Source organism: Phalacrocorax aristotelis, chromosome 10 (genome assembly GCF_949628215.1).
Source record: "Phalacrocorax aristotelis chromosome 10, bGulAri2.1, whole genome shotgun sequence".
NCBI lineage: Eukaryota > Metazoa > Chordata > Aves > Suliformes > Phalacrocoracidae > Phalacrocorax > Phalacrocorax aristotelis.
In genome coordinates, this window is record NC_134285.1 from 21,854,822 (window position 1) to 21,878,069 (window position 23,248).

A 23,248-nucleotide genomic window follows, 5' to 3' on the forward strand; every position below is an offset into this window, starting at 1 on the left:
TATGAAATTTACCTGGACAAAGAAGTATCACTACTAAATGTTCTTCTAGCAGGCAACTGGTTGATTTCCGTTTCCTTGTCCTGACTGGGAATCTGCAAATAAAGCTATTTATTACCCTTTTACAGAAAGCCTTTTTTTTTTAATAATGAAAAAAAAAAGTAATACTGTTTCCTTTTCTCAGAGATCAGTAATGAAGAAAATACTGTTCTTTCTTCTCAGTCCAGTTCCCATTGCTGTACATTGTGCAGCACCAGAATCGGAACTGGCATTTCATTTGATTTTACATGCAATATTCTTAGTAATCTCAGCAGACAGGATTAGGGCTGTATGAGCTGCAGAGACTGAATGTGCATTTGCTGAGGTCCATAGGAAGGACTGCTGGCAGCATGGAGGGAAGAAAGCTTGTGTGGGGACAACTGGCTGCAGGGCTGCCCTTCTGTCACCTTTCACCAACAGCAGTGGGAAGAATTTTGAGCAGACGTTGTGGAGTGTGTGGTGCTGCTCTTGGGGGAGAAGGGAATGTTATTTGAGAGGATGCTGCCACTGTTGCAGATCTCGCTGATGTTTCCATTCTCTCTTCCCCTCCCTCGTATCTCCTTTCCTCCCAGTCTGTGGCAAGCGTTACAAGAACAGGCCTGGGCTGAGCTACCACTATGCTCACACCCACCTCGCCAGTGAAGAGGGTGATGAAGCCCGTGAGCAGGAGACCCGCTCTTCCCCTGTCCACAGAAACGAAAACCACAAACGTGAGTAGTATTTTCCCTTTGCCTTTGAGATCCTTTTCAGGGGTGTTGCCTCCACCCTGTCTTTGCCTTGTGGAGGCTGGCATGATTGCCTCGCTCCATCGTGAAGTGATTGGGACCTGGATGCTTGGAGCTAATCAGCCGCAGCTCACACGGGTGCTGGCTCAGCTAGTCAGGAATTCATTTCAAACCCAGCATTATCTCTGCAGCAAGTCACTTTTCCATTACTGCTCCTGTGGGGAGGAGGTGGCAAGGAGAGGGGGGGAAAAGAAGTGATGCCCAGCCTTCCCATCATCAGGCAGCTTCCCAGTGGCTGTTAGCAGGGATATCAAGGAAATACACATCCTGTTTGAGGGGGGCTGTCTTTGTTTTGCCTTTGAATTTATCCATAGCTGAGGTTTTTAGGTATGAAATTCATGGCGCCTGTTCCCCTTATCTCTGCGCCTCCTCCCTAAACAGCTTACCCTCAACTTTACCAAAAGCCACTTCTTAGTTACAGTTTGGAATATCTATGAAAAAGCATCAGTACTCATCTGCAACGAGGAGAGCTGGAACATGAGCGGAGAGTTGTGTGCCTAGATTCCCCACACTGGTACAGGGCTGAAAGAATTCTTAGTGGTCTGACTGGCTCTATTTGACTGTCCTTCGTCGGCTTCTTAGGCACAGAACTGGGAGTCAGGGAGACTGTGTTTTATTACTGATTTTTGCAAGTCTCTAAGCCCCTGTTTCTCAGTTTTCCGGTGTACAACACTATGTGATGGTTGCTTTCACTTGGGATTTGTGTAGCTGCCTTTGTTCACTTTCAAAAAGTCCTTTCAGATCACGATGTGAACTGTGTCATTTTAGTTCAAAGTAATGAACACTGTGGACAAAGCAATAAAATGCTTATGGCGAAAAATATCCAGGCAAACACTTTCTAATACATTAAGAAGACCTGGAAGAAATATGGAAGTAGGAAAACATTTCCTTTCTAAGCTGGATAATTGATAATTGTCCCCAGGGAGGTGTGGGAGGGGTTTTCCTTCCTCCAAAGCATCTGCTACTAGCCACTCTCTGAGCTTGAAGGGCTGTTCAGTGTGATCCCATTTGGCAGTCCCTATGTTTCTGTCACTTTTATGCTCTACCTTTTAGTTATTCACATGTTTTGTAGGTTCACAGGAAAAGTAATTTTGACTCCTCCAGCTGTTGAAAAATTTGAGCTGTCAATGCACTAAGAGTGACTGCTTGGGCAGGCTGGAGAATGTCAGTGTTCAGCCAGTAGCTTTTGTTTACTTAGCGTTTACATAATCTCTGTTGTTTTGGGTTTTTTTTTCCCCCCCTGTGTCTGCAGTAGTCAGTAACAGTTGCATATCTGAGGGACATATTGCAAATCTGTATTGAATTAATATTGATAATGACCTTGCACAAATGCCCAAACAAAGAAGGGTAGTGACTCCTACCCTTCAGCTTACCATAGAGGCCAAGGACAGTCTCAGTCCTTATGTTTCTAGTGCTTAGGAAATTACAGAAGTTAGCAAGAAGAGGAGCTAGAAAAGCTGTGGAAAGGTTAGCAGCAGCTGGCCTTCGCCCATGAAAAGAAAGGTGTGCTCTGCACTATGGGAAAGGGTACAGCTGGAGCTGCTCGGGCTTGTCTTCCCCCAGAGCTCCTGTGTGATGTATGTGGCAGAGGGAAGCTGCTGATGCACAGATCCCCATGTAGGCAGAAATTTAGGGCCAGTGGAGTAAGCCATTCTGAGATCCAGGTTCCTGAGCAGAAAGAATCTACTTAACAACCAGCCAGGAGCCAGTGAGGTACAGGCAACAGCCATGCGAATGTGAAGATCACCCCTGGGGAAAGTCCAAGACGCTCGAAGGTAACTCTCCCAAATGGCTTAGCTGTCGCAGTGGCTGTTTGTTCCTTTTTGCCTGTTTATTTGTTTACAGCCTTGAGCTCAGATCTTGCATCTTTGCTCTTTCACTTGGCTATATTTAATTTATGCTGCCATTTATCTTCCATGTGAATGCTAATTGTCCACATTGCTAATGTGCAGTCATTAAATGGGCCCTTTGTACAGGGGGATGGTGGGGAGCCAGGGCATCGGATCCTTCCTCTCCCCTAAGGACTGCTAGGCATGTGTTATGAATTAGATTTGACAGGTCTGCAGTGTCGCAGGGCTTGGGCTTCAAGAATCCTCTCTGCATGGGCTTGGAGGCGGGGGGAGGGAGGAAGGGAGGAGGAAAGGCCTGGGGGGATGTTAATCCAAACAGCTAATCCGCAACTTACTGAACAGGAGGACCAGAGATATGGTATAGAGCAGGGTCTGATTATTTGCTTAGCAGTGTGTCAGAGAGATATGAACAGCCTGATTTAGAGAAGGCAAAGCAAATCCAAACCAGCCATTTTGGAATTTGCTGTGCTGTGGGAGGTGAGCACTAGGTCAGCAAAGTTCAGGCAGGCAACTACAGTATGAACTTCCTTCCTTAGTACCCGTGTCTCCTCTGCAGCCTCCGCTCCTTGCGGTACCTGTGGTAACACCAGCTGTGCTGATGCAGGAGGGAGCTTTCTGGAGGAGGGCTTCTGCAGGATTCAGCTGTTGATGCCCTGGCTGGTGCCAGCTCAATAGCTGATGGCCTCTTGTTTTTCTGCATACCCAGTCCCCTTTATCTTTACTCTTCTCCTCATGCACAGACCAACTGGGTAGTTCAGTAAATTATCCAGGGACTGGAAAAAAGATGTAGATAGGAAGAACCTACCTGAAGCTGAGAACCACTGAATAGATGTGCATCAAAGAACAGGGACCAGCCCAAGCCCCAGGTCTCACCTCCTTGGCACATCTCACTGTCCTTGACTGTTGTAGAAGGTTTGTTTATTTACATGTCTCTCCTTCTGTCCTTATTCCTTACCTATAGATTACCCTTTGCAACATGAAAGATAGTTCAACGGTTTTCTCTGGCCTTTGCCTTTCCTAAAACATCTCAGTCTGTGCTTTGTTTGAGCCTTGGTTGCTTTGTTTATATGTCTTATCTAGCCCTTTGATGCCGATAAATAGCCCTTCCTCAGTGCCTAGTCTTGCCTCTGCCTACACACACATTTGCTTTTGACCTACTCTCTGTTTTTTTTTACCTGAGTGTGGAACTGTGAAAAAGGAGTTATAGAAAACCCTTAAAAAAGTCAACTCCCCCCTTCCCCAGCTCCACTGATGAAAAGAAATAACCCCACACCATTCTCAGCCTTTTTTTCTGCTGGTTTTTCCTCCACGTGTTGGCACCGAGCGCGTGAGATTTGTGAGCCCAGGGTGCATCCAAGCCTGCCACAAAACACCTGCTGTTTTATTCCATCTCACTCCATGGGTACAGGCCAGCTCTGAGGGCAGCTGGTGCTCACAGATTTTGAGACAGTTCTGATATAGGAATTACATTAGACTTCTATCTATTGAAATGTGTGTGTGAATGAGTGTACTAGTATAAATGCCCTTCCTTAATTCCTGGGAGAATAGGATATTGTATCTACATGGAGAAAAACTTCCTCTCCTTTAAAGAAGAAGAGTTTTCAGTGGCATTTTGCTGTGTGAAATGTTGGTTACAGGCAGCTGTGCAGTAAACAGCAACGGAACAGATCTTATGCCCACAAGCACTTTGGCCAATGACAATCCTAAATCAAGCACATTGTGCAGGCTGTCGCTGGCCTAGCTGCTAGCTGTGTGTGCAGGTTGGTCCATCCTGCAATACACGCAGTTAATGAGAATGCAGTCCTGTGCCCTACTGACTGCTCGCTTGCGCATCTAACCTGCAAAATCACCTGCGTACATTATTTCGTGGCATCAGCCTGTTGTGCCCAGTTCCATTGCAGATTTTATGATGTGGATAAATCTCTACTAGAGAGACCAGCCAAAGTTGTTTGTGTACTCTAAGCATAATTGGATACCCAGTCTCCAGAGATAAAAAATTAATGTGCTAACCTCAGTGTGCCTCCAAGCTGTCCTCCAGCTCCCCCACACAGTCATCTTTGAAACATTTTTATTTCCATCCAGGCAGGGGGCTGGCCATGAATAAATGACAAGAGTCAGCCCCTCAGTTGGAGACGAGCTGTTTGTTCCTCTCCACAAGCAGCATCAATTTGAAAAGCTACATCAGGCCTACTTTTTCCCTGCCTCAGTGCTGATCCTCGCTGGGGCCATGACGGGAGCTACTTCTGAATGCAAGGATGCATCAATGCCCACCTTGTGACAAGATACCCTACAGCAGGTGTCTTTTCAGTGAAAATATGTATGTTCCCTTGAGTTGACTTCTCATTAGTTTAATCTGTTTGGGTTTTTTCTTTGCCAGAGCTTCTTTTCATAAGGAAAAAGAGTCAGAATACTAAAATAAACAGTAGTGATTGTAGAGTTTGGAACTGCGTAAGGATTTCCACTCAAACCCTGTTTGCAGCTGAAAATTCCCCTGGCTTTTGTGCCTGTGTTTTGGGATGCTGAGGAAAAAAAATAGATCAGTTGTTTAGAGTTTTGGAATAGTGGAAAATCCCAAACTTGTATCCTATGTACAGGGACCCATAGGTGACTTTTTGTTGTTTTGTTTGGAGTTGTGGGGAGATTTTTGATATACTGCCTGACCAGGACCTGAAATGTTGTTTTCAATGTGCAACTCATTGAAGAGATGCACCTAGCGCTTCTCAGTAGTTTATGGGAAAATGTCTCTGTCATGATCCACTGTGGGTTGAACAGTTTGGCAGAGGTTAAACCCCCTTGCTTTCCGACCGACCTCAGATAATTCTGGGAGGTTGGGGGCGGCTGGGCTTAACTTTTGATTAACTCCAGTGTGTTATCATGACTAGGTTTCTTTTATATTCTCGGAAACAGAATTAAGACTCAAAATGGAGTCAAGTGCCAAGTCACTTTATTTGGCCAGAAATAGATACAGGAGAAAAAAGCAAAGAAAGAGGGGAAAAAAAAAAAGGTGAAAAAGGGAACAAGAGGGAGAGGGGGAGGGAGAGAGTGGGACTGTTGTGATAGCTATCACCACGGATCTGCGGCAGTCCGTCCAGTCCGAGCGGGGAGTCCGGGCATCTGATGCATCTTTGAAGCTGGTGGAGGGGCGGATGTTCCAGAACGTGCCCCCCGTTGTCTCTGCTGGTTTCCCCTTTTATAAGGTTGCTCTTTTGCACAGTCAGTAACTGTTCTGCATACCCCTGCCTCCCGCTCGGCGGTGGGGCGCGTGCCCAGTACTGCTGCTAGAAGGTGCTTGAAAGTTCTAGAGGGTCTGAGCCCCCCCCATATGTTACCAGTCGGCCTTGGGCCCAGGCGTATGTGCAGAGGACGAGTACTCGGAGATAACGGGGCGCACATTCCTGCGGGGTCGACCTTGGTGATTGAACTGTTCCGCTCAGCTGCCGCAGTGATCAGGCTTTAGTAGTGAAACTTGCCTGCCAACAATGTTGAGACAAGTTTCTAGTCCCTGTTAGTCTCCAATTTGAGTAATTAGTTTTTGAAAACCATGTGTTGCTTCGATAACATGTCAGCTCTTCCGACAGAATGGTATCATTTATGTATTTATGATTTTTTTTTCCTTTCTCGCTATCTCCTTGCTTTTTCTCTCCTCCATGTAGAATTTTTAAACCCAGTTTTGACTGAATTTTAACTTAGGTGCTCTGCCTTCTCACACTCCTCCAGTGACTAATTTCCAGATCCAAAGCTTGCAACATGCTGCAGGGACCCATTTCACCACACTGGCCATTCTTATCTGAATACTGAGGGGTACTGCTGAACAGGGCTGTATATCGAGCACTATAATCCCTCCTTGAGTTCCCTGAGCTGATGGGAATGATGCATTTCAGTGGCCAGAGACCAAGTGTCAGGAGAGGTACCCCTCAAAATCACAAATCTGTATGTTGACATGTCAGACTCTTTTGTCTGCCTTCCTATTCTGTATCTCCTGCTGTTGATTGTCACAAGGCACTGGACAGTTACAATGATTTATTGTGAGTTGTGGGATTTTGGCCCATGCTTTAGGTGTTCCTGCAGAAGACACTGTAAGATCAGTGAACAGACATTTCTATGAAGTGCTGCTTTATGGTGCTGGAGTGCTGACTACCCAAATCTACAAGATTTGATCAGTTGATTCTGTATCTTCCTAGCTGTACCTTCTACTGCCTACCTCCCAGCTCATTCATCAGCTGTTCAACTTGAAGGCCATATTGATTCCTGTAAAAAACATGATCAAACGCTCTCCCTTCCCCCACATTCAGAGGCTTTCTCTGACTCCCTACAGATGTTCCTCCTTCTTGTAGCTTGTAGTGTTCCTTGGGCATGTGTCTCCATGAACAGGGGCTGTAGGAAAGGCAAACCTGTCAGTTGCTAAAAACTGTGCAAAGGCAACAGCTGCTTCTATCCCCACAGCACCAACTAACTCAAAGAGGAGATAAAATCCAGTTACTAGAGAGAACTGGCAGTACTTTGGGTGGGTGGTTTGCAGCACCTCACTCCATAGTGCAGCCTGCTTCTCTGGCCGCCACCAAAGGGCACGCCGGTGCTGTGTGGGGGAGTGCGGCGCGGGCGGCCTGAGCTAGCAGAGGCCCATTGCACTGTGCAGGCTGATTAGCTTGACTCTGGGAACAGAACAGTGGCCGTTTCCCAGTGCTACACCCAAGTTCAGAGCTTATTTGGTTGAATACTGTACCACATCAACACAGATGTGTTGCTACCAACCTAACCTATGCTTGCAGCCTGGTGGAGGGTCTCTGTATCGAGTGCCCCAACACTTCCCAGTTTGGGGTTAGCCAACATGCTTATCTCTGGTGTTAACGACAGAGTAAATATGCCCAGAGAGACTGGCCATTTCCTCTCATTCAGTTTGATTAACATATTTTCCTGGAAAATTGCAATGAAAAAAATCCTGTAGTTAATTCACTGACGAGGAGGCCACAGAAATGACTGTGCATATCTGGGCCTGGCTGCGTACATATGAGAGAGCAAGAGCCTTGAATGCATTTCAGCTGTGCTTGGCCTGTTCCTCACCACACCAGGGGTTTTATATATATGTTAATCTTTTATTGTTCCTTTCCAGGACAGGGTCTAGCCCTGAGCAGAGGAGGACCTCTACAACCCACCTCTCTGACCCCCACCATTGCTCATTACACCCCAGCAATGATCGGGGCAGAAGCGGGTATATGCCCAGTCAGCCATCTCCCTCCTCTTCCTTGAACAAAAGCCACAGTCCAAGCGCCACTTTTCTTTTCCCTTCTCCTTAAAGCCATTTTTAAATTTAATTATCATGTTGTAATTTCTTGCATGAGCCTGCTTATCCTCCACCGATGCATTTTGAGCAGCAAATGAAGGGGGCTATGCTGCAATTCCTTACACTTGAGACATGAAGCGATTGCAGGTGGCAAGGCCAGAGGCAGCCCCGACCTGGCACTCCGGTCGCCATGGAGACAGGCCAGGACTGCCAGGGATGAGTGGCAGTGGCAGCGGGGGGGGGAGCAAGCAAACGCCCATGGGGGCACTTAGGCTATAGGTTGGAATTATATGTCATCAAGTCCTCCAAGGGGCTTGACGACCTCAGGCTCAGGCTCTTGGCTGGTGTTTTGCTGTGCAGGCGGCCAAACGTCAGACTTGCACTTCGACAGCGTGAAAAAGGGAGGTGTCAGAAGGGAAAACTGGGCCCCCATCTCAGACAAAGAGTCTTGTAGATGTAAAAAAAAAAAAACCAAACCAGCAAATCCACCCCTTTTCCTCCATTGCAAAGTTCATTGGCTTGGTTCAGGCCTAGGCGCAGGTTCCTGTGGTCTCTATTGTAAATTTTTGTTGCAAACAGAGTAAATGGCCTGATGCAAAGCCTTTTGAATTGAATCGAAAACCTCCAGTGGACTTTATTGGTTTTGGATCAAGCCCAGAAGAAACAGGTAAGAGCTGGACGAAATGTCTTAGGAAAAATCCCTTTGGGAGTGCGTATATGTCTGACTGTAGCCAATTCACTGTAATCGTTTAAACAATGCACAGCCCCCCACCCCAACAGTGAGGCATGCGCTCAACTCCTCATTCTCCACTGCCTTTCCAGTAGTGTGGATAGGATAAAAGGGGATAAACGGCTACCAAACCTAGAGGCACAGCTTAAACTGTGGTTAGGTATTAGTATTACCTACAGGCTGAAGAAATACGTGGTGACTGTGATTTGGTACCAAGGAACAGAGAAACCAGCTTTTCTTTTAAGCACCGGTTCCAGCTCCAAGTTTTTAAAGATTGTGATCCAAAACATCAAAACAACTTCACTTAGAAATCAGAAAATTGAAAAACTACAATGTTCTATTTATTCGGGGTTTTGTCTGTATATTTTTAAGAGTCACATTTTGAAGGAAAGCTATTTAAAATATCTGTGTTCTGAGTTTTCTGATTAAAAAACAGGGACAAGAATTGCTGCTTCTGAACTTGCCTTCCATTCACGATATTCTCTGCAGCCATGAGAGCTAGAAAACTCAGATTCTTATTGAGTTATGTAGCTCCAGGAGGTGATGGAGAAAAGAAAATTCCTAATTTCTTGATGTTATTTCTCTAGAAGCAGCTTTCTTTTATTATTAAACTGAAGTCATGAGGAAGATAACTTCCAGGTTTTTTGATTACTTGAAGAAGGGAGATGAGAAGCTAGAACTCTGTTTAGAGCCCCTGCCTTCAAAATCAAGAAGGCGCAGAAGTTATTTTAAATATATAAAGTCAGTGAATTTGTTTAGCTTCTTAGGTTTTGTCTACAGAGCAAAGTTACTGGATTATATACTACAGAATTTATTTAATTTACAGTACTTATTTTGCAAGAAGACTCCTGTGAATGATGGTACCATATTTTAAGTAGGTCTTCATTCTGCTTAGCTTGATATAGTTTGAAATTAACTTGGTTACGCTAAGAAGAAAAAATATATTTCAGAATAAGCACATACCAAAGTTATTTGGAAATATTGACTTCCTTCTCAGTCTGCGTTCTGTCTTCACATTAATCAGCTTTCAGGTACAGAGAAACTATCATTTGAACTGTGCAGATCTTTCTGTGTGTGTCTCTCCTTAATAAATTTTTTTAAAGTATTTTTAAAAATTATATACTCTAGTTATTTTGGGGCAGATGTAGATGAAGACGGGTCCTTTGATGAAACTAGAAAGCGACACTGAGTTGAAATGGCATGAGGCACTGATTTAAATACCCCCTCTATGAGCACACCTTAGCTCCTCAAAGCTCCTCAGAGCTTTTGATCTGTTGTTGCCATTTGTAATGTAAAAGAAAATCAGAGGAGTTTTGAGTAAGCTAGGACAAGGCCGTGGTTGGTTTTCAAGGCTTTTCTGTAAACCAGTTTCTGATTCATGGTGAGCATTTTTTAGACAAAATCCTTGATTTTAGTCACCTGATCAAAATGATTGAGCTAGCAGTGAGTTACTTCTCATTAGTTGAGCTATTGTCTGTCTTAAGCTAGCACCTTCTACTTTGTCAATAGCATGTGCAAGAAGTGGATACCTAGTTAATTACTATGTCTCAGATGAAAAGCAGCTACACATTAGTCCCTGGTAATTTAATTGGTTTCACTTGTGAATCCGTTCCCATACTTACTTTTTTAAGTAATTTTATTGATTAAGGGGTGGGATTAGGGTTGGGCTTTTGGTGCATGATACCCTTATCATGAATATTGCATGTTATATCTTGCTATCTTTGCTTTGTTTCTTAATTCCCTCATAATTTCTGAACTACAGTAAAATAGAATTAAAAACTCCAAGGGTGTACACAAAAAAAATCCTTTGAAAGTAAGAACTCTGCTTACTATCATCTGGAAATCTCGTTATTCTCAAACCTTCCATGATTTAGCCTGGGACTTAATGCCTGGTGCAGTACTGATCAAGAAAATAAGCTTGAGTCAGGTTTGATTCTAGTTTTTACATCTGTTAGAACAAAAAAACATTGAAGAGCATAACATTGTCTGGCTTATTTAGCTCTAGAGATACATAATTTAAGACATCATTGATGTAACTTCAAGAACTTCTTCTCTGTGTATGATTTTTCAGGCCTGACATTATCACACTGAGCTGAGCCAGGTCCATATTTATGAGTGATAAGAAATAGAGGAGCACATAGGTACTCACATTAAAAGTTAAATTAAATTGGAAAAGATAAGAGAAGAGGGAAAGGAAAAGGGAAAGGGAAAGGAAAAGGAAAAGGGAAAGGGAAAGGGAAAGGAAAAGGAAAAGGAAAAGGAAAAGGAAAAGGGAAGGAAAGTTAAGTTATCAAAACCCATGCTTATTCCCATGCCAGTAGCCTAGGAGAATCCCTACAGCTTCATCGCAGTCAGCTAATAGCCTCCACCTTCCCCACACACTGTAGACAAATTGATCAGTATATGTATTTTCACTAAGTCCCCTGTCCCACTCCCAGTTTCACAGGCAGTGGATCTTGGGGTCATAAGCTGCCCTGGAAAAATTTAAGTTAGTATATGCAGGGTATTAAATGAGTTGTACAGTTCTGAGCGGTGGTAGAAGTGGAGCCCTTTCCTAAGTCTGCTGGCTGGTGCCTTGAATGCTTGTTTGTATTTGTGGCCTCACCACAGAATTGTGTGTTTGTGAGTAAGCCAGTTCATCACTCTACCTCCAAGTCTTTCAGCTGTAAAATGTAATGCTGCCTCCTCAGCACGAGACTTAATTAGGGCCCAGCAACACTGTGGTTAAAGTCAATGACAAAAGAGGCTTTTGACCCCACTGAGGGTTAATATTAGGTTTTTAGTATCTGTAAGGCACTTTAAGAAACTTGGATGAAAGGTGAAGTAATGTAATAAGGAACAAAAGACAAAAAAGTCACTGAATGTCGAGCTTGCTGAGTTTGCATTGCACATGGGCTGTCTGTAGATACAGCACAATATAAAGAAGAATTACTTAACTTTTTCAGAATGGGGTTGTAGAGGGAAAAACAAATGCTAGAGAGATCTGCTTTTTATACACAAAATATGTACAAGCAGCAACTTTATGATCATTTTGTTACAGCTCTTAAAATGAGCCAGTGCACTAGGCTTCCACCTGGTTCCTGTTCTTTTTTTGCTTATCTGGCATGCATGTATTAAATGCCTCTCTGTGAACAGACAAAATGCTAACCTAACGCTGGGAGCTTCTCTCTGGTTTTGGGAGAACTGGGGATCTGCTAACTAGGACCATTTCAGAGCAAAGCCCATTGTTTAGTAAACACTGTCAGGGACTCGGCAACCATGCAGGAAGAGAGTAATGTATTTGCAGCCTATGGGTTTTAAATTTTTTCATTTTACCTTACCTGCAATCTTTCAGTTACCAATTTCCAAAAAACTCAGTGAATCAACAGCTGAAAGTAAGTGAATAACTAGAAGCACCCAAACCAGAAAAGTAGATTGAACGTGGAGGAAGTTTTAATTTTAAGTGTGTGTCTTGGACTGCTACCAGAAGCATTTTAGAACACCATTGTTCTTTGGGGGAAATTTGGATGTGGACAAAAAGACCATTAATACAGGCTGTCAAAACATCTGTTAAAAATCTGCAAGTTACAAAATATGCGTTAAAAAGATAATTAATTATAGATGGTACAGTTCAAAGGTCTTCATTTTCTAGTTTGTAGAAATCTTCATGGGGTAGGATTAGGTCAGGTGTACCACTGGAATTTTTAAGTTAAAAAGGAGTAACAAAGATGAAGACCAACCATTCCCCCCACTCCTCTCTCCTTTCCCCAGTTCTTAGTTAAAGCATGCAGGAACAAGAAGTTTTCCCTCTCTGGAGAGCGGAGGAGAAAAATGGCAGTTGTGAGCAAGAGAAAAAGCACTTTGCTGTTCTGCTCAACTAATAGGAATGCAGAAGACCTGTGCCCTTCTCTCCTTTCCAGGGGAAGTGCCTGCTCCTCTGCTTAAGACCCAGTGTGTGTCTGCTCCTTTCCAACTATTCCTAGCTGGAAAATAGGACTGTAATTTCCCTCCTTTTTTCTTGGCTGAAAGAGTTTTTAACTCTGCTGGCTGGGACATCTGCCCTGGCCAGAGTCTTTGCTCCTGTGCTGGGTGCTCTGGTAGTGCTGGACCTGCTGCCCTCCCTGCTCCTCCCAGGGGACATGCACTCGGCTGCAGGTAGCTTAACCCTTGGGTGAGCCACCCAAAAGTGGCTTTCCCTGTGAATATTCGTGGCCGTTTGAACCAAATTCTTGACTAAGGACATTCTGCTGCTTTGAGATGTAATCCCCCCAAAACCACTGGAAATAAAAGCAGTTATGGTACCTTTCCCCCCATCTCCTTGCTGTTGGTTTCTGAGTTTTGGGGGATGCATTCTTCCCTTCTGAATTTGTATTTTGTTTGTGATTATGACTGCTGTCTGAAAAAAACAGGCTTGGCTCACTGACAGCGTAGGTCTGATTCTGCATTAGGGATTGTTTCTGTGCCTGTGCACGTTACAAAGTCCCTGAACTGTACCGGGACCTCTGGCAGCAGGTCCTTGCGAGGGACCAGCCCGGCTGGCTTTACAGAGGAAACTGTGGAGTGCATTTCAGGCAAAATAGGTACAATACAAGGTGTACTCAAAATGGAGATGACTTATACGGTTCACTTTTTGTTCTAACTGACAATATTTTGGGAAGACTGTGGCCTGCAAACTCACCAAGCTAACATCACATCAGGGGGAAGGGGGAAATGTCCAAACTGAATGCTCTTTAAGTAAATCTGATTTCTAACCCAACTGCAGCCCAGAAAGGACCAGATGGGGTCATCATTCCCAATAATTACTGTGACTTCTGCCTCGGAGGCTCCAACATGAACAAAAAAAGTGGCCGGCCTGAGGAACTTGTGTCATGCTCAGACTGTGGGCGCTCTGGTAGGTGACTCCTCCTTGCAACTTTCTTGTACAAAGGCATTTGTGTGACTTGTTTTTTTGCTCCTTTTGAAGATTTTGAAGAAAGGTAGTGCACTTGGGAGGGGATAGAAGATGAGGTCTTACCTCTTGCCTGTGTTTGTGGGAAAGGATGACTGGGAAATTTTCTGTCATAAAACCCATTGTTGGATTCACATTTTTAAGCTAATGGGGTCCTATGAAATAATAAAGTTTTAATGTATTTATTGGCTCCTGTGAACATTGCTACATGTAGTAGTTGTTCTTCAAATGGAAGAAGAAAATCCTGTGACGATGTGAAAGAATGGGCTCTGACTTCAAATGCTGCGATTACAACTATAAATTACTTACAAGATTTATGAAAGTTGCATGACAAGCATTTCCATTGATTACACATTTCATGCATTTCTTCATCCAAAAAAGAAAGAAGGAGGAAATTACAGGGTAGGGATAGGGGTAGCTGTCAAGAATTATCCTCTTACAAGATGACTATCATTAATTTTGTTTAAAGGGTTTTTTATTTCTCAGTTTTCTTTCCTTCTCTCTTTTTAAACATAGGCAATTGTGTCTTTCCCATTCTGAGCTGTCTTTATTTCTGGACTGTTGTTTTCTTCCTTCCTTTCATTTTTTTTTTCCACTCTCTCTCTTTTTTTGGGAGATTTTATCCCAGCTGAGCAGTTATTTATAGCTCGCATGGAAGGTGGTGGTGGTGGCGGTAGAGGGAATGCGAAACCTTTAATAACTGCATATTCTAGCTTTGGTCCAAGTTTCCAGTTGTGATACTTCTGGACAGTGGTGATACTAGTGGTGATAAGACCATCATGTGGAAGTCTGAAAACCAAAGACACCTTGAAATATCAGTATTGCTGCTGTTGCTTCTGTACTGTAGTCACTGAAAGATGTCTATTGCATGATGACTGAAATGCGATGTGGAGTGTTCTCGTGCCGAGGGAATGGCCTTTTTATGCTCCTGCTGAAATTCATAGTAAGCCTCTTACCACATTCAGTGGTAGGGAGCAGGACTAGACTCTCACTGACAAATTGCCTTCTGCAGTTGTTGTGACCTTTGAAGATATTCTGAAGTAATACCGACTGGTCACCAGAGGACTGATGGCAACCCCTTCAGTTTTCTCCAGGGGCATCCTTAGGAATGCTGTGCAGTCAGGGGCATATTTTAGTGTATACGTGTTTGCTTCTTAATAACTGAAGGGGGAAGCTCATGTGGTCTGTTGTGCCATCTTGGAAGATCATTGCCCTTCCTCTTCATTGTTACAGTTCAATATAACTCATTTCAGCATTGTCCTGATATGGCACAGTGAGATGGATCCGTATTTTTTTGCTATTTAAACATTGCTATGGTGATTATATCAGAATGTAATACAAATACATTAATTCCCTTGATTCCTTAGTGTGATAGCACAAGTAGGTCAGCATGTAAGCTAAATTGTGCAAAATCAGTTCCATTAAATGCTATCTTTGTAAAAATTCTGACCCACCTGGGCCGTTCGTAGGGGTCTGCAGTGGTGTGACTGATGTGTGATGAAAGTGATTAAGGTACAACCACACACTAATCTGTAAACCAAAACAATGAAACCTCTTTGGTGGTTGTCATCTTTCTCTTTCTTGATAATGGAGAACATTTTCATTATACGGAAAGAGGCGTCATGGAAATTATATTGTTTCTTCCCTTCACAAAGTTAGTAAAATCACATCTCTACAAGGTGATTCACCTGCCAATTATTTTGTTATATCCATTTTCTTTTTGTGAACAGGATTTAATTCTTCGTGTCTCAAGCAATGCAGTGTCCTTGTTATATGACTGATTCCTGTAGCTGGAGTTGGGGACCAAGCAGTTGGTTACTTAATACTTAATACTATAGTTTCTCAATAATAAAATAGCTGTTCCCTAAAACGTCACACTTTCATTTTACTGGGGCACCAGAGACGTCTTTTTCTCTACCGTTGCTGAAGAGAGAATTTGAAGGCTATACTTTTAATCACATAACATGTTTGATTGAGGGAGAAAATAAACCTCAGTTTTTCAGGTTTCAGTATTTGACTTCTCTTTTTAAGAGTCTTCTTTTTGTTGTTGTTGTTGTTGCTGCTGCTGCTGCTGTTATTGATGTCCTGTGTGGAGAATTTCCTGTTCCATATTGAAAGTTGGATTGGCTCACACACATTTGAACTTTTCAGTGTTCCCCAGGACTTCTCATCTTAGTTGTTTTAGTTCTTGGACTGTGTATATTTGTTTGGGGTTTATTTATTTTATTTTTGAAGGAGATGGCATGAAATTGGACTAAAAGCATTTGTTTAGGTTACTTTCACTTATTCTTCAAAATGTATTTCATTTTGTCTACAGAGGAGGCTCTTTAGGATCAGGTGAAGGACAGGGAGAAAAGATAGTCCTGACCTTGATGAGGTGTCTAGTGGGTTACATTTCTGTAGCAGTAAATTTGTGACAGTTGATGCCAGTCTGAAGAACAGTCATTGTGCTTAGCATTAACGGTGTCTAATTACTTATATGGTCTAAAAATCTTTTAAAATTGATCTAAGTAATCACAAGGAAATATTTTAATGTCTTTTGAAGAGAGGAAAACACAATTAACCCTTTCGCTGCCATAGCTATGGGCACCTGTGTTGTTTGTAGATTTTTTTTCTTTGAAAGAGAAACTGATCCTTTTTTATTTTTGTTACTGCAGTTGTACCGAGCTATGTTGCTGAGGTGCGCGGGCACATACAAGCACACACCTATGAGCCCAGTAGTCTGAATTGTTTAATAATAATGATAATTAAAAAAAATTATGATGATGATGCCTGTTGCTTAACCCATGTGCTGATATATTCATCATACATGTCAGCTCATTTGGGAAGAGAAGGCAGGAGGGACGAAGCAGCGCCAGCACGCACTACGGAGGACTTGTTCGGTTCCACGTCAGAAAGCGACACCTCGACCTTTCATGGCTTTGACGAGGATGATGCAGAAGAGCCTCTCTCGAGCCGAGGAGGTGGCTGTGGTGGCAGCTCTCCCTCTGCAGACAAAAAGGGCAGCTGCTAAAATAACTAAAAAGACGCACAAACTCTTGAGCGATTTGCTGTCCTTTTTACTACTAGAATTATTATTACCTTTTTCTTTTTTTAATTTTAGGTCCTTGGCGTTTGGGTTTTTTTGTTGTTGTTGCTTTGGTTTTTTTTGTGTTATTTTTGTTGTTTTTCCTGTGGGGTGTACACTGAAAGCATAAGCATTTAAAGCTCATGACAACTACTTTGAAGAGACAGAAGGTTTTGATTTTCCTGTTGTTATTTTTTTCATTTTAATTTGTTTTCCTCCCACCTCCCCCCCTTCTCTTTCTCTCTGGAAACATGAAAGGTGGATTTAATTTTTTTTAAATAGTGAGCAGAGTTGATTTTCTTGTCTTTTAATATATATATCAGCAAACCACAAAAAATACAGATGGGTTTGAGAGCAGAAAGCAAACCCAACTAGTTTTTTTTAATTATTATTATTTATATATTCTATATATTATTAGAAAAACTACTTTTTAAATAAAAATACAAAGAAAAAAAAAACCACAAAAAAAGCGATGGATGTCTACTTGATAATAAAACTGTTTCTAGAGAACCACTGTGGGCAAACTCTGTTGGAGGACAAGGAAACCCTTGATGTGATGGCTTCTGCGTTTTGAGATTTTGCACTTACTGTAGCATGTGGAGTTTGGCTCTTGTACATCTGCTACACTTGTCTTTAACAGCCTGAAAATACAAGCAGCACCGTTGAAGACCATGACCTTGGGGAACGTGTTTCCATCCCTCCTCTGGGCATCTTTACACTGAATAGATTCCTCCTCCTTGCACCCCTTCATGTCTTCCTCACTCCGTTCTACTTTTTTATTTTTCTTTTCCTTCACCTTTCACTTCATGGACAGCAATTTCCAAGCATAGGGATGGAATACGAATGGCAAGTCGTAGACGTCAAGACAAAACAGATGGAGGAGCAAAATCATAGAAGAAATTATATGGAAAAATACCTCACCTGTACTTTTCTTTCCATTTTCAAATTTTAATTCACAGCATTTTTTCCTGTGTCACCCAGTTTTTTTCTCTCTGTAGTGTCTTGTAAGACACTTTGTTTGCTTTTCAATAACTTCTCTTGAATTAAACCAAAGCAATACTCATTAAAGTTCCAAGGGCAATGAAGAAGAGAGTGACTCCCTTCCCAGCAACTTTCCCAGAAAGGAGGAAGCATGCAACAGGATTTTAAAGGTATGTCTGAGCTGAAATGTCTTTCACTCAATTTGAAATCTCTGTGCCCTGGATTTTCAACAGACCCTTGACTGAGCTTTGTTGTAGGAGTAAGTCCCATGGATTAAATTGTGTTATGAGTATACGCCACATTCACACCCTTGGTGAAGCTAATGGAAGTTCTGTGGGAGCAGAATCCAGTCTCCTGTACAGTCAGAAGTGATTCAAAAGGAGTCAGTGCATAGGTTTGTTTTGCTGTCCTAATGCAGGCAAAAATCTCCCTGGAGCACGGGCAAGATTAGGTTCTAAGGATGTATTTTTACCGATGTGTATAATGCCAAACAGAGTGAAAGCATGACCTCATTCAAATCAGAGGCAAAACAGATGTTTATCTGGGCAGTGCCTAATCCTTAAAGTGAAGGTGTATGTTTTTCATGCCAGAGTAAAAATCTCAGGCTCACGATGAAAACTTCGGATATATATTGTTCTAAATCATGAATGAAGCCTACCCAAGTTTATTCCATTTCTCCTGTTTCTTTTGCTGGAGTAGCACAATACTGCCTATGAGAACTCTTTCAACTTCCCCCTCCTCCCCCACCCCAAACCTTAAAAAAAAGAGAAAGGATTCTGTCTCTAAATTTTTTTCTTCTTCACTTTAGAAGGGAATAAGCAGTGGACAGATTCTGCTTTTAGGTACATGGGATAAATCCAGAATGCATGCTACTGATGTCTAGATTACATTAATAATCTGCCTTGAGAATGGTGCTACAAAATGTTACAAAATACGTCTGTGTGATTATGCCATAGGACAGTGTACACCAGAGCCGTGCACACCTGCCAGGAGAAAGCGTTGTTGAAGCTTTCCTCATATTGATAATCCTTTTCTGTTACTATTCCATTCCTGCTGGTGTATTAAAATTGATGAGTGTCAAATCAATGATATTTTGACTTAACACTGTCAATGAGAAGTGTACTTGAACTGATAAAAACATTCATTCCTTCCAGAACCAGTCCTTTATTCTCAGAAAGAACAGAAGATAGATTTATAATATTTTGCCCCTTCTCCGTATTTACTAAAAGCTCAAACTTCAGATGGTTTCCAGGGGTGAGGCACAGACTTACAGATGTCCGCTTTTCCAAAATGTCTGAAAGAGTTAGGATAGTTTGCATATCTGTATCATTTTTTATATATATGTGTGTGTGTGTGTGTGTATAGGTAGGCGTATATTAGAAATGTATGCACACAGACACATACACACATGTAGGTGATGCAGACATTAACAAAGAGCAACAGAAGTCAAGATGGAATACAATTCCCAGCCAAGAATGCGTGAAACCAGCCCTTGCATGAGGCACTGTGGGCTCACTCGTTCCATACTGACCTTACTGTCAGAAAAGAGTAATATCAGTAAAGTCCAGTGGATTTTGTCTAAATTTATGCTAATGTAACTGAGAGCAGAATCTGGTCCAGAAGTAGAGTTGTTCCCAGTTTGCAAAGAAATACTGCAAACCTGAAATGTTATAGAATTTGAAAAATGAAGTTCAAATTGATTTCTTCTGTTACTCCTGCCCCTCAAGCCCTGCACTTACATTTGTGGTATTAGTATTATTTTTTTTTTCCTTAAAAAATTTTTTTTTCTTTCTCTTGCTACTTTTTGACATGCCCAGGTGAACAACAGGGGAAATAGGAAGGGAGCAAGTACCTAGAAATGTGCTAAATGCATAGTAAACAAACAAGATGATTTCTTGCATTCATCTTGCATCTACTTCTTGTATCCATGTAGCAGTCGTGTCAGACAGATTAGAAGGTTAAGAAAAGAGTTTTCATTTTACCCAGTGTTCCTCAAAATACAGAGTATGCTTTGACAGGGAAAGGCTCACAAGAGTAATGGGGACCTGAATTATTAAAGACTTGAAGAGAGTTCGGTTTTCATTTGCCTACCTTTTACTGCCTGAGAGCTGTAGGGTTGACACACGTGGAACCAGCCAACCTGGCCACACTTGCAGGGATGGCAGCACAGAGCTCAGCATTTACTAAGTGCTGGATTTACCCAGCTCCCTGCATGCTGTTGCGGCCCATCCTGATCTCCATGCTGCTGTGCTCACTGCAGTCCTTGCAGCACCTGAGCTAGCTGTCTGAAACCCACCCAGGTTCGTCTTTCTGAAGAACTCCAGTCACTGCATCAACTGCAGAGTAGGCATACTTTAAATATAATTTTTTCCAAGTGGAGTCCTTACCATTGTCTTTTGTGAACCATGCCTAACACATTCTGGGCTCTTCTGGAATACAAACAATAATCAGATCCCCATAATTCATTAAGTCTTGATTCAGTTTCACAAATGCAGTCATTATAACAATGCATACAGTCTTCATCCTTTCGCAACCTAACCACCCATCTTTGTGACAACCGGGTAGCACAGTACCCTCAGGAAGAAGCCACAACAGCTCAGAGTGCATGAAAATTGCCAGCTGACATTTATTACAGACAGCATAGAAAAATATCCATCGCTGTTATTTATACCATTAATGTGTATATGGATGGTCGCTGGTTCAATCTAGTCGTGAGAGAGGAAGGAAGTTAAAATAAATTTGTTGTTACGGAGAGCAGAGTAGTCCTTAACTCCTCAAGATGTCTTATTAGACTGAGATAACCAACAGGAGTTTAGTCCAGCAGGTTGAGCAGTGTGGTACTAACCACAGGAAGGCATCAATCATAGGGAGGAAATTAAGATGTAGAGATGGAAGATAAAAGAGTATTTGTTTAAGCTAGGTTGTAAAGTAGCATTAACAGTGAATGTTGAATGGACTGTTGATATGGAAACGAAATATTCTCAGGGCACAGGTAGTGTAGGAGTGAAGGCTGGGAACCGGGAAAGAAGGTTGGTAGCTCATGAGTTAAAGATGAAAGCAAAGCAAAGGGGCTGCTACATGAGACCCTCTCAGATGGACAAGGGGAAGATGGCAATGTTAATAAGGCAGAAAATATATAGGAGGAAATTTCATAAGTGCAATGAAAAAAAAAGAGAAGCCTGACACTAGCACAGCTAGGTCAGAAATAAGGGAACTGCACAATGTCTCTTCAAAGACACCTAAGTCCTAAACAAAACTAGGAGGGCACAAAGAGAGATTTCAACATGAATTCTGGGTTTTACCTAAAAAATACAGTCATCTTCAAAATCGGAAAGGAATGTGATGGTCTGTATTCCCCAGTGATTTCAGCAGTTCAATGAGACCTGCTGTTCTGAGCTTCCTAAGAAGATCTTTGAAGGTGCGGTCCTTCAACTAATCACAAGCCTGGCTCTTCCAGTCCTCCTCCAAAGACATGTTATTAGAGCACAAGGCTGTCCAAAAGTTCTTCTGAAACATATGCTCCCACAAAAACCATGTACCAGAATAAGACAGCTCCAATGTGAAATGTGAATAAAGGGATGTTTCATTTCAGGTCCTAAATTCAGACTTTTCTGTGTTTAGTCTTGTGAGCTATCTCATCAGGCACCTTTCTACTGCTCCATGCTAAAGGATCTCAGAAAAGATGCATAATTTCCTGAGCCATCCTCTGCAAAATGATTCACAGATGGGAGCAGGAGAAATAAGGAAGTGACGTGCTGCTTGAGCAGCTGATTAGTGGGAAGAAAGGCTACGTAAAGTGTGCCCTGATCCTTAGCATGTTCCCTTTTGTGCCTTTTAATTAGATGACATTTTAGCCGGGACAGACCTCAGCTCTTTCATGAAAACAGTTTAAAATTTTAGGCATGATAATATATATGGAGAAAATTTTAAGAAAATATGGGATTCTGGCATAACAGTTAAAAAAAATAAAAGGAGACCGTGAGGCACGTGACAGAACAGGGGAAGAACTGAAATCAGTTTCGCTTCACTTGCATCTCTTCCCCCCACCCAGGCAACCCCCTAGTTTTGTGGGTTGGATACTTATTTCTTGTATATGTAATGGTGCTTGGAGTGACATTGTACATATGTGGTAAGGTCATAAATGACGAGCCTGGGCTGCTGAAACAAGGTCCAGAGAGAACTTCACCACTGGCTTCAGAAGGATTAGCACTGGGCTTTCTTAGCTATGGGTTTTATTGAATGAAACCTCACTGTTAGTATGCTTGCTAGTATGGTGTAGACACGCTCCGAGATGGCCATTTGTTTCAGCAGAATGTGTAATTAGAATCCCCTCCCTGCATTGTTTTGCCTTTGAGCTTTTACATTAGTTATTCATTTTGAGTTCCAGTTTGCCATTTTACAGACCTCAGCTTAGGCTCTTGATTGAAGACAGAGACTCAGTTTGCTGCCTGCTGATGCATGGAGCAAATGAGAACTGCACCCAGAGAGTTGCTGAGTCCGGGCTGTGCCGGGCCACCACTGCATTCTCTCCTGCCTGTTTGACCTTTCTTTGGTTAATTCTTGCAATGGTATCTTGAGATGGGCCCTAAAATTGTAATTCAAATACCATCAAACTATGGAGCTCTCAAAGCCTAGCTTCTCATGCAGTTTGCCTCTTCCCCATGGCAAGCAGTTTTACTGAATCAATTCCTCAAGGAAACATTGTATTGACTCCACTGGGAGTCGTTTTATTATAAAAGCTGCAAAATCTGCCCAGTGTGTTTTGTTCTGCAACATATGTAGATGTTTCCAATAAACACCCATTTCTTATTCTCTATGATTTTTTTCTTATTTATATAAAATTTGTAGCTATGAGTATATGTAAAGTATGAGGCACATGCATGTGTTCATGCTGCCATGGAGTTGTTTTGACAAACCCTTGCAGTGCAGGAATGTAGCCAGGCTGAATTTTTGCTGACCGAGCCATTACAATAAACCCTACCGACCTTTGTTCTCGTTGCCAGATATCTACCAGGGTTGAAAAAAACTCAACCTGTATAAATACCATAGATTACTGAAACTGGCTTGGAACTATTTTCATGTCCCTGTCTGTATTTCCATGAGTGTTAAGTTGCCAGTTTCAGAGAAGACAAGTTGTAATAACATTTAGAAAACAAAACCCAGCTGTTGCAATTCCAAGTTCTGATACCCCTGTAAAGGGGATGCTGCCAGTTGATATCTCTGAGTTATCCTTTTGGCCACTGGCATCTTGTAAGATTTTGGACCTTCGTGTCATCCAGAACTGATCTGAGAGGTGTGGGGAAGACATGGGGAGGTGCTTGCATTTTGTGGAATTAAAGAGATTATTTTATTGGTTTAGTAATATGCAGCTTAGTCCATTCATGGGTTAAACACAATGCAAAATGCAGTCTTTCACTTATTTCCAGAAGTTATCACATTGCTGCCACTGTATGTATATTGTTCAGACTTCTAAAAATGTCTTTTGTGCAGCACTGCATACACTTGTGGCTCTTTACAAATAATTAGTAATATAGCAATGTAATCAGAGCAGGATTTCATAAGCAAAAGTCTTAACCTCTAGTGAAGAGACA

At 42.2% G+C, this 23,248-nt stretch overlaps 1 protein-coding gene across 5 annotated transcripts in view; it reads left to right on the forward strand.

Moving 5' to 3' along the window:
• DPF3 (double PHD fingers 3) overlaps positions 1–23,248 on the forward strand; it is a 183,552-nt gene that overhangs the window by 125,713 nt on the left and 34,591 nt on the right. For 3 of the 5 annotated variants that reach the window (XM_075105735.1, XM_075105733.1, XM_075105734.1), the window contains 2 exons: positions 609–746; positions 13,424–13,552. In XM_075105735.1, the coding sequence (XP_074961836.1) occupies positions 609–746; positions 13,424–13,552 (267 nt within the window). Of the gene's footprint in view, positions 1–608; positions 747–13,423; positions 13,553–16,425; positions 17,828–23,248 lie in introns of all 5 variants that reach the window. The other 2 variants (XR_012662547.1, XR_012662548.1) reach the window with 1 other exon arrangement.